The following is a 12,086-nucleotide window of genomic DNA, read 5'->3' on the forward strand; positions in this document are numbered from 1 at the left end:
ATCCTTCAGAATCTTGTGACACTCCTTGCTTTAATGGTGGAAAAATGGTGGAAATAGAATATGAAAGGAGGGAAAGATTATTCCTTTCTAATTCAACAGTACATCACTGGGTAGAATATTTGGTCTGAAAAACAAATTAGAATTTACACAAAAATCTAAATTGCTGTTATTACCTCCTAGTCATTTTGGACACCTTGCATCTTCCACATTAACATCAATTTCTGTCTCTTAATCCATGACACATCTTTAATATTTATCCCTTCTCTCTCACAACAATCAATTCACTTCCATGCCCTGTGAATTTCTATAATGTTTTCTGCCTCAGAGCTGTGCAGTCCATTCAAAATTCTTACTCCCTAACCAGTCAGTTTTTATAGCTCTCTACGGTACCTAAATAGCAGTTGGTCACCTACAGGAAACTATTATATTTAATAATTTCAGCCTTCCGTTTATGACTGTCTTTAGCATCCACAGTTTCTAGCTGTGTTACTCTATGCCAGTCCGAATACTCCCTTCTTTGCTTCCTCCTTTCTATCTTGGTATGTGCTTTCCTCTTGGAATCATCTCAGCTCTCCATCACTCTAATTATCCTGAAGATCAGCTTCTTCTGGAGTCCCACAGACTCATGATGGATTTATAGCTGTTCTTTCCTAATGTATGAATATACATTCCTCTTGTCCAACAGTTATTATGTAAGCAATACATTGAATAAATTGCTAAGTAATGCGGTAAACAAAGGCAGACAACAGAATCATAACTTTTTAGCAAAAACGAGTCAGATTATAACACATGCGGTTTTAAGCAAATACTTGGCAGCACTGAAATTAACTTTGCCACCCTGACTCTTGCAAAATCCTCCAGACCACGTTAGACTCCCACAGCATATTAGGAAGATAATTACGATCTTCCACAAAGAAAGCTAAGTATTTAAGTGAAAAATTAGACCAACTGGGTATCCTGAAGGAGCATAGTTGGATTCTAGCTAATCTAAACCACAACCTTTTTTTTTTTTTACAAGGGTTTTGGTTGGTTTCTTTTTTTTTAAAGGTTTTGGGTTTTTGCTTACAGCTAAAATAGAAAACGCAGTTTAGAATCACTGAGCTCAGTGCTGGTCAAAACCTCCCAAAAAGTGTCCATTTTCAATGAGATGAAGTAGGGTAACCATGGCTGATGTACAGTACAGCAGCACAGGTCTTATACTGACAGGAAAAAAATACTCATATCCCGATGTAAAGACATGCCTTCAAGACCTGGGATGCTTCACTCAGTGCTCACAGAGAAAGTAAGAGCTTTATTAAACCTATTCCCAAAATAGTAGTGATCTGTGTCACCACGTTTTAAAATACCCACAAAAAATTCACACCATTATGCCACGTTCCACAACACACACTAAAAGCTGGAGTTGGATACACACTATGCCCTTCCGGATTCAGCTTGCATGCCTAACTTGCTATGCTTCTGCCTGTGAATTTGTTTCATTAACCCAAATGTTTCAAATTACTGAATTCTGCCTCGAGAGATATCATTCAGAAAATAATCAGGAGGAAGGGAAGGATCCTTAAAATAGCTCATAAACCTGGGGCAGGTCAAACTATTGTTTACCAGTGAACCATTTGTCTTGGTTTCCTTTCTAATCTACAAGCAGTGAGAGTTATTTCTCAAAGGGCGGTTTGGGACTTACTTCAAAATCCTGCTACAGAACCTTTCATTTTGAAACACAGGTCACTTTGTTGAAGCTGATTCTACCTTCTCTTTAATACCATTTTCTTTTCCTTTAATTTAGTATTCTAAATGTTAAAAGTATAAACAGCCAAGTGAGATATTTTCATTAGAGAAATGATCTCAGGAACTGTTTTGTGCTAATGAAGTATATTTTTTTATTTCCTTTTTCATGCATTTTCTAAGTATAGGTGTAATCTAAATGAAATCAGGTAACCTCACAGCTGTTAAGCGGACAATAGACAATAATTAGATAGTTATCCTAGAAATAAGCATGGAGGATACCTATTACAGTAATGTGAGTTTAATGATAATGTTCAGGCAGAAGCTTAATGTTACTGAATATCCAGGTCTGACAGTTTTAAAAGGAAAAAAAGAAGTCTAAAATTCTATTCTCTTCAGATAGGAGAACAGAATTAAATATAAGACTACATGTTAAATCACAGATTCTGATAATAACATTAAGTGCTCCTATGAGCCTCAAAGTCATCATTAGCCTGGGAATATTTAGATTTCTAATTATTGTAGTGTTCCCTACTGATGTTAACATAAAATGTGATATTTTCAATGATCCCTAGTTATATCCAGATCAGAAATACAGTCTATTATTTGCAGTTGCTATACACCCCAAATTTTTAAAAATCAGGTGAAAAGAAATCCTGCAGAAGGTTCTTCACAGAAGAGACACTTGTTCTTGTATGCAAGCAAAAAAGATTACCTGCTTGTGAACAACAGAGGTTTTAAAGGTAAGAAGTTATGAGATAACGCATAGAAAATAAAGTGCTAAATCCTGCAACAGTTTCACTCCGACTCTTTTCATCTTATTAGCAACATTGAATTTTTCTAGAGTTGCTGGGCTTTAAAAAGAACCCTCTGTAAGCAAAGATTATAAAGACTTTTTTTCCCCAAAAAGAAGGGAGGAAAATGAAATAAGGCAGATGTAAAAGCACTAACCTGAGCATATGGGCTGCATTGAAAACAACATCAAATTCTGTATTATCAAGTTCGGCCGCTTTTTTTGCCATCTCAGCTGCTTCTATCAGGCGGGATTCTTCTAGGAGGAATTGACCTGCAATGGAGTGCATGAATGTGAGACCACAGAAAACAACTGATGGATCCTACTTCAGACAACATAGGAAAAGGAATTTTAAAAAAAATTAGATGTCTCTGATTAGTCATTTGTTGATCTGCTCAATATTTCAAGATCTTTAAAATGTGTTAAATATAGAAAAAATGCAGTAAGTGACATGTAATAACTCCAATATTTGCAGAACATATTTATGAATATTGAGAATGATACAGTAAAACTCAGCCATCAAGAAACAATACTCCCAATCCCCAATAAGCCTGCCATTTAAGAACTTGCCCTTCTGCCTATACCTGATCTTCACTTCCTCAAAACAAAATGAAATAAAATAAAATAGCATCTACAAATGAAATATATTCCTGCTTTAAAAGCATATCTCAGAATCACATAAAAATATATATTGTTTTATATATATATGTGCACAAACATATTTCTTCAGCTTTACAATTATAAATGTTACTTTGCTTTAAAATGATTATATATACATATGTATTCCTTGATGAACCGGTATTTTATCACGTATATCAGGAACACCAAGAGAATCACAACAGTCAGCATTTTACAAGTTTCCTACATGATCTCTGTATTTCAGGTAAAAAACCAGAATAAATAAATAAAATAAAAGGATAAATAAAATAAAAGAATAAAATTAAGTGACTGAGGTTTTACAAATGACATTATCATAAATATTAAACCAAGTTAAAACTTAAAAAATAATTTGGCATTAACCAAACTTTAACTAAAGTACAGTAGTTTCAAAACAAAACACATAACTAGTAGAACTCTATAAAAATGAGTTTTCCTTTGAAGAAGAGGGAAAAAACCCACTTTGGAAGGTACTCAAACCACCTTATTTCTGCTCCTTTTAATGATTTTTTCACACCTAATTTGTAAAATGTGTTATTTTTGGATCAAGGACTTTTCAAAGGTTTTCAGCCGTCTAGACTCTGTGTCTACGTAACTTTATATTTGGAAAGCTGTCTTAAAGTATGGTGATTACACATTCTACAATCCCATCCTTCCTTTTTTATCTTACTTTGTAAAGGAAGATCATTCAACCAAAAGTCCACTAAGCCATCACTGGCCACAAGCCTCTTCAGGAAAAAATTATTTCCTCTCATAGCGAGGGGTTTTCTTTTTTTCTTGCCTCCTGCTCTCACACATTCCCTGTTACTTGCATGCTTGCTATATGCACGTGCAGAAAATCCACTTAACCGGAGCTAGTGAGGTCTGTAAGGGTGTAGTGGATCCAGTGATGCTTTGGTACAATGAACATGTTTGCAGAAGGAATTATCTCAACACAAAAAGTCATGAAAGACAGGTTTCCTAGCTTTTTCCTTTCTCTGAGGATACATTTCAACTTAGTAAGAGATGGAAGATTATTTACTCAGTCACCTATATGTTAGTTATTCCGATCTGCAAAAAGTCTTGGAAGAACGTTCAGGTGCCTTTCTGCATTCATAGCATAAGCTTTGCTTGCTTTAGTTACATTCACACTCTAATATGTGCCATCCTTTCATGCATTATGATGCTCTGTGTTCATTGTTTCCAGAAGCAGATAATTTCTAGTAAGGCTTTCTCACAAAGAACAATAAATAAATAAATAAATAAATAAATAAATAAATAAAAAGAGAGAAAAACATAAAAAGAAAACATAGGAGAACAGTTTGGATCATAAGAAATTAATCGGTTTTCAGAATTAGAAACCATTGCTTGAGCCATTAATAGAAGTCTCTTATGAATGGAAAAAAAATGTTGACAAAACCTATAAGTTTCTTTTTTCTTTTTCTTTTTTCTTTTTTTTCTTTTGGGCACCACATCAGGGTATGCCTTATATATAGCAGGACAAACTCAGAGATGAATCTGAAAGTTCTCAGGCAAGTAAATCTACCAACTAAAACAGGCAGTTCATGTCTCTTGATTTGGGCTGAAGTCCTATTTTCTTTAATTAGAAATCTTTGAAACAAACTTGACCAACTAGTATTCTGATTCTCTTCCAACACATGAACTAAAACAGTACCCCTAATCTTTAGGTCGATGCTGAAGCAAACCAGCCTTAAACTGTTAACACTAAGGTTCTTTTGTTAATGAAAGCACTAGATTGGCAGAATGAGACACAAGCAACTGGATGTACTATTGACGCATCCAGCCACGGGGAAGGAAAAGAACACAACCTTTTAGATTTCAAGACACAGTGAACATCCAAGATAATTCTCAAAAAAATTTTACACTCAATTTAGGAAAAATATTTTGCAGCTTAGAATTTATAAATAATGTCAACTTGTTGTTAAGCTACTTAGTTCCATAAGGAGAAAAAACCTATCATTATTCTCTTCAATAAAAATTACTCAAGGTTTTTTAGGGACAGATTTTTAGAAACATACTTCTAGTTTTCTGTATGAAATATTTAACAATGAAGCTCAATAGAGATGTTATCACGTATATAACCACCCTTCATGTAATAAAATGTAACTGATACATTCTACTTCATGTAAGGTAATCAACAAATTTCTTGACTTTAGATTCATTTTATTAAACAGACAAATACTTGCACTTCATCCATGTAATTTATAAAAATATAACATTATTTTAAACCATTTCGCACAAATACTAACGGTTTACTGGTGCTTTTAAGCAACACATTAGGTTAATTCTTAGCTCTTTAAGAGGCCTATAAAATCAACATATCCTGAAGATATTATGAAATTCATACATGTTTTAGATTTCTGCAAGCAGTCTAACTTAGAACAGGAAAACATTATATATGAATTCACTGAAAAGCAAGTGCACTGCTAGCTGTGTTAGTTAAAAGCCTGGTTTTATTAATTGTTTTTCTAGGACGTTGGCTGCATACCTTCCATTAGTCTACATGGACACATCGAAAATGTCAGCCACAACTCTGAACTAATGCTTTAAATTGTTAAAACCAGAATTTGCTCTCCATTTACTACTAGGTCTCTAAATAGTGTCTCTGGAACAGGATTATTATTTCATATAACATTTTAAAGGATTATCTTTATTACAGGATTACCAAAGTTAACTAAACACAATTGCAAGTACTGCTTGACACCAGCCAAGTACAAGTAAAACTTTCACTTCTCCAGGAAAGAAAATTGTAGGACCGTGAATTACCATAAACAAGTCTCTCCTCTGTACTGGCAGTAACACTGGCAATAACTCATGCTGAGGGGGTAGGTAGCAGATGATACATAGCACCTGCCTGAAACTGACTGTAGCATCCTTTACATGCAAACTTACATGATACTGACTGAAAACAAGAGAGGGGAACACCCTGTAACTGCCTTACTCATTGCCTGAATAGAGATGACTTAATCAGAGGCTGCTGATTAAGCATTTCTGTAATTGGATGGGCTATAAATATAACTGACTTCTACCTTCTCAATGTAGTGGGAAAGTCAATACCTGAGTGCACTCATGCAGCGCTCACTCCTCACCACCCCAGCAGGGTGAGGGGAGAAAAAAGGAAGAAAAAAAGCTAGAAAACTTGTGCATCAAAATAAGACTATTTAATAGATGAAGGAAAGAAGAAAAAAATAATTTAAAAACCCAAAAAGAACTCCTCACCACTTCTCACATGTACATCAATGCCCAGCCAGCCTCCAAACAAAGGCCACCTCAGAAGCCAAAACCCATCTTCTTCCTCTACCCCAGATTTTATTGCTGAACTTGACATTATACAATCTGGCATATCCCTTTGGCCAGCACCAGTCAGCTGTCCAAGCTGTCTCCCTCCCGGTCACCTGCCCATCCTCACCCTACTCAGTGAGGGGGCAGAGTGGAAAAAACAGAAAGCCTTGACACTGTTCAAGCACTCTTCAGCAACAGCCACAACACTGGTGTGTTATCAAGGCTGGTTTAGCCACAAATCCAAAACGCAGCATCGTCCAGGCTGCTGTGAAGAAAGTTAACTCTGTACCAGCCAGACCCAGTACAAGGTGGAAACTTTCTATTGAGAACTGACTTGCTAACTTCTCCTGAAAGGCAGACTAATTTTATTCACACATCTAAATTTAATGTAAAGCACCTAAGTAAAGATATCCCATTTGGAAATCGTTAGCAGACATTCCGTTTAATAAGCTATACTGAATTCATACCGGAATGAACTGGACTGGCAGTTTAGTGCTGCACTGTCTTCATTAAAAAGCAGGCTTCTGAACTTTTCCTGTCAAAGACATAAAGATGTGCTTTCCCAAGAGAAGAGCACTAGGCAGGGCAGAATATTGGCAAGGTGTTGAAGGTGGACTGGAAGGTCTGATCCACAAGCCCCTGAATCCAGGAAGCACTTGTGTGGGTCTAAATCTACATACAGGACTTTCTCCTCTGACAGGTAGCTGGCAAACCGCATGATTTATGAGACACTGCCCAATATCACATACAGAGCTTTCCTACTGCAGGTGTCATGACTCTGACTCTTGCCAACAACATAAATTATGGTAGCCTGATTGTTTTTTGGAACGAGAAACAGCTTTTGAGAAAACAGCTTTCTAGAAGCTCTGAATCCCAGATTTTCCTTCTCCAAGGAAAGCATATTTCTCATTACTATTCTTCTAGAACAGGAGCAGGAAATCCACAGTCCAGGTTCAGGTGTGATCTTCAACAACATTCTTCTTTGCCTGGAACAATGTTACTTTTTTAAACAGATGTTTCCACCTTTCTTGGTAGACAGCAAGACCTTTGACAGCAGAGAACCGATTCAATACTTCACTATCCTCTTACTCATTTTCCCCTATACTAAGATATCTAAGCATCAGAAAGACATGAAAGCTGAAGAATTCTGTACCTACAGCCTTGTTCAAACTTACTTTTTCTTGCAAATCATCATCAGTGTTTCTGAATCTATATTTGACCAAAAACTTTTGAGGAAATATACCCAATCTAATGAAAGCAAGATAAAAGTAAATATGTAATTTAAACAGCAACAAAAAAAATTCCATTTCTAGGAGTTGAAAAAAACCAACTTATTTTCACCCTCTGTCAAAATGTTTAACAAATATTCATCCACAGAGATGAAAGCATACAGCTCCCTTTCCTGTATAACTGTCTCTCTTAAATGATCATGAACATTTGTAAAGCATTTTGCTAAGACATGTGGCAACACCAGATTAAAAGCTATACATCTGAGTTGGTAGTTCTGCTGCTTTACCATAATATGAAAGGTATTAATTGGTTGGGATATGCCTGCGTGTAACAACCTTTCATGTTCAGAGCACAAAGGCATTAGCGCCTTCCTCTAGAATGGGCTCAACTATTCCCTACAGGCATTATGAGCTTTTATTTTACTAGATAAAAGTCCAGGTTGGACCAATCTTTCTTTAATTGAAATGTTCTCTCTTTTGCTCGCTGGCAAACATTCAAAGGTACTCTGTACCAGAACAGAGTAGGTTTCTGAAATAGCTCACGCTACTGCTGCCTTTAAAAAGAATCGCTTTGAATGTTTTCAGAATGCTGTTGGTTCTGCACTTACTTAAACTTCAATGACTTACACTCATGTCCTGATATCTTTAGTAATCCAAGCAAAGCCAAGTAAACTACCTTCTGAATAAGAAGGAAAAAACTGCTAATCCCACCGTAACAGGGAATCTGCTTCCTTTAATATACGTTTGTCACCAAGTCTTCTGCATCTTATCCTCTTCAAAGGAGTTTTCTCCTTCCATGGCAGCAAATTAAACAACTAGATTAACATGAAAAGTGGATATATGAGGACCATAGACTCAACTGCCAGATCTGTTTATTATAAACTTCCCTAGAAGTTATTTCAGCATATTCAACATTGAGGATTTGAAGTTGAATATTTGTTGGTACTTTCAAAGCATTTCAACAGACACCAAAACAGGGGTTGAGTTCTGGCTGACCCAATGCATTGCGTCTGTCTCTGAAGCACACCGCAAGGCTACAAGATCATGTCTCGAGAACTGAATTTCAGTGCTCACTGGCATGAGCAGAACCATCACTGAAGTCACCATCAACTTCAACTCTGCTGTGGCAATGCAGAGCAAAAGAGCAGATGCAACCAGAGATTGCTAAATGGAAAATTTCAATGGCATTCTGTGGAAGAAATAAGAGGAGGCACCTTGTCTCAGAGTTGATTTCCAAAGCTTTTCAGGTGATGAATCAACATTGCAAGATGCCAAGTCAACAGACATGACCTAATGTAACTGTTTCCTTTCAGAGTTTCAAAACAGATTCATTGGCTGCGAGTGAGCAGTTCCCAGAGCAAGGGAATGTTTGCTTCAAGATCCTGCTTTCCAGGCCTTTTTAGACAATTTCTTGCTGAACGCGTAGGATGTGACAGGGGAAGCAAAGAGAACTTACATCAGGATTACCTAGATGGTAGCAGCATTGCTGTTTGTTTTGCTGCTCCTAATATCCCATTCCATCTTTATCTAAAGGTGGTTCCCTGACTTTCTTGCTGGAAGGGCTTTTGGGGTGTTTATCCCCTCAGCTGGTTCCCATGGAGAAGATTATTCCATGCAAATAAAACATACAGAAAGACTATGCAAGCCAGTGGGTGCTGCAACATCAATATATGCACTGGCTTAGAAAAATCTTTTTTATTAGCCTTTTTCTGTGTCTGAAAAACTTAGCTGTTGCAGTTGTGCTAAATATACCATTGGATGTCATCCAGAGAATGACCAGAGATAAGAAAGAAAAAATTGAATTGCATTTTGGGACCTGATGACTAAACTTGTGACCGCATCTGGATCACTGGAAGCTCTCACTACAAAACCCTCATGTTTCACAAATACTAAGGAAGACTCTGGACCCTATGTCATTCCCCAGATACCTGGTGAAGTACAAGGTTTGGAAAAGTGAATTTTGGATGGGAAAGAACTATCTAGTTGAACTTTTGTAGCAACTCCATTCTGTTTCTTCAAAAATCCTCATAATAAGATGGCACTCATAGGTCAAAACCTACGCCCATTAAAAAGAAGTCTCCAGGGTTGTTCATGCCAATGGCTTTTCAGTTCCTGCAGAAAGTTTTGGCAACATGAAAGAAGCATAAAGCCACATTTCTAGCCCTGTCTCTGATGTGTAATTTCTATACCACATCTCTCAAGCAGTCTAGTATGTTGTGCTGAGGAAGCAGAGTCAACCATGTATTTGGGATGTCAGAATCATTAGATTTAAGGATAAACTCAAGGGAAGAGCCAGAAACATGGAAATTCCACAGCATTTAGGGTCAGTGACCTAGCTTGTTTGGAAATACTCCACTACATTCCACTTAAGTGATTGGTTCTAAAGGGAGTTTGGAATAAATAGTAATTACAGTGCTTTGTAATAATCTTCTTTGAATGTTGTGTGATAGCAACAGCCTGGAGAGCAACCAAAAGGACTCGACACTTCATGTGCATATGCCTTTGTACACTCATCATTCACAGCTGCCAAGAAAACCACAAACAAGACTTCAAACTGGTATGCTCTTCTGAATAGGTCAGTTTCTGGTATATTCTTGTTCAGTTTCAGTTTGGAAGTAAGACATACTGTCTGCGTTACAAGTAACTGAAGATTTCCTTCAATCAAAGTTATTGGACAGACTCCTGGGAGCAGAAATGTCAGAAGTTTAATGAAGTCTTTCTGCAAGTCAGTTACATCTCTCTTCCAGTTTTGTATCTAGGAATCCTGCCTTCCTGGAATTACAGTTATTGGTATTGCAGAAGGAGGGATAAGCCATAGTCCAAAGTCAGGATCTTAACTGGAAGGCAACGTATGCTCAAGACAGAGACCCTTCCTCAAAAGAGCACATATGTTCTATGAACATGCATTACTTGAGTATCATAAACTTGTTTTATAGTTTCCCTACAAAATCATTATATATTTAATGTTAGGATTTCCAAAAGATTTAAAATGGCAAAAAGCCTTTCATTTGCTGAAATGTTCATGAGTTCATACTGGGAAGGCTGGCAAAGTGACTTGGTGATGGACATACTACATCTGGTTGGCTTTGACCCCATCTCACCAAGGAATTTAATTGCTCAGTACATAATCACCGTGTACCATCTGGTGTTCCCAATTGAGCAGATCCATGCACTCTGTTTTATTTGTCATTCGGCATATACTTCATATAGCTAACCTGTCAGTCAGAAATGGACAATTCATTCACTGTAATTATTGATTGTGAAATCAGTTTTATTCATTTCATTGACAAAGATAAAAATTGACCTTCCTATGGACTAGGGTGACATTTCTTCCACAGGCATAAAACTCCCTTGAAGAAATTAGTAACACTTCATTACTAGGTCATGGTCACTATTTCTCTTTCCTATCAATACAAATTTGACATTTTAATTTTCATTATTACACTGTTTTCTTCATAAGATCTTTTCATTAAACATATGGGAGAAAAAAAGTTTTCCCACGCTGCTCTTCAGGCAATGAAGAACAAAGACACAAAGCTCCAGCACTCCAGTGAACAATGTGACTACATGGAAATATTATAAATACAACACATCTAAGAATAAAACTGAACGCACATCTGTAAACATATGTAAATTCTCGCGCTCAATAACATGTGTAAGTGTATGACTTAAAGACTGAAAAAAAATGGTGCTCAAAAATCTACTGCTATCATATTTCAATGAAATTTAGTTTTTCAAGCTTAAACCACAGCAGTTCCAACCCATTTTCAAGCTGGGACTTAGTGGTGAAGCAGTCATCTTTGGAGGCAAGACAGATACAATGTGCTCACAGACCCAGGTGGAAATTTAGGCATCAAAAAAGGCTAAAAGTTTTGTGCTGAAATAACGATTTGAAAGATTAGGATGAAAGTGAAAAAAAATTTAAAAAGCACTTAAGTTAAACGTGTAAAAAATATGATAATATGAGAAAAACTATAAAAACAACTCGTAAATTATCACAAATTCAAAAGTGAAAGGTAATGTAAAAAAAAAGTTAGAATGTTTTAGAACATGTTAATCTGTTCTTCCCTCAATAACAGTATAGCTAATACGCTTCAATTTAACGTAATCTGACGGCATGCTTTTAATTTTGTTTTATGTCTGTAACTGGGAATGCACTGAAAAAGGCAGATGATCAATGTGAATTGCCTAATTAAGTGAATGCATAATTAATCTAATGAGAATAATCCATTTTTATAATGAAAAAGGAATCATTAAACAATTTAGAGTTATTAGAAACAATGTATTATTCAAAGGAAACTATTTTAAAATGAGGTCTCAACGGTGATTAATAAAACAGAGTTAATTTGAACATCCTGTTGGGTTTTAGACTTCCCCATTCCAATTAAGCCATTACAAATGTA

The 12,086-nt window shown here is 36.3% G+C and overlaps 1 protein-coding gene across 2 annotated transcripts in view; it reads right to left on the reverse strand.

Moving 5' to 3' along the window:
• The window catches only part of TMTC2 (transmembrane O-mannosyltransferase targeting cadherins 2), a 267,338-nt gene that overhangs the window by 29,136 nt on the left and 226,116 nt on the right, over positions 1-12,086 (reverse strand). For both annotated transcript variants that reach the window (XM_075080710.1, XM_075080711.1), the window contains one exon: positions 2,674-2,788. In XM_075080710.1, coding sequence (XP_074936811.1) covers positions 2,674-2,788 — 115 coding nt within the window. The remainder of the gene's footprint in view (positions 1-2,673; positions 2,789-12,086) is intronic.

Source organism: Phalacrocorax aristotelis, chromosome 1, assembly GCF_949628215.1.
Source record: "Phalacrocorax aristotelis chromosome 1, bGulAri2.1, whole genome shotgun sequence".
NCBI lineage: Eukaryota > Metazoa > Chordata > Aves > Suliformes > Phalacrocoracidae > Phalacrocorax > Phalacrocorax aristotelis.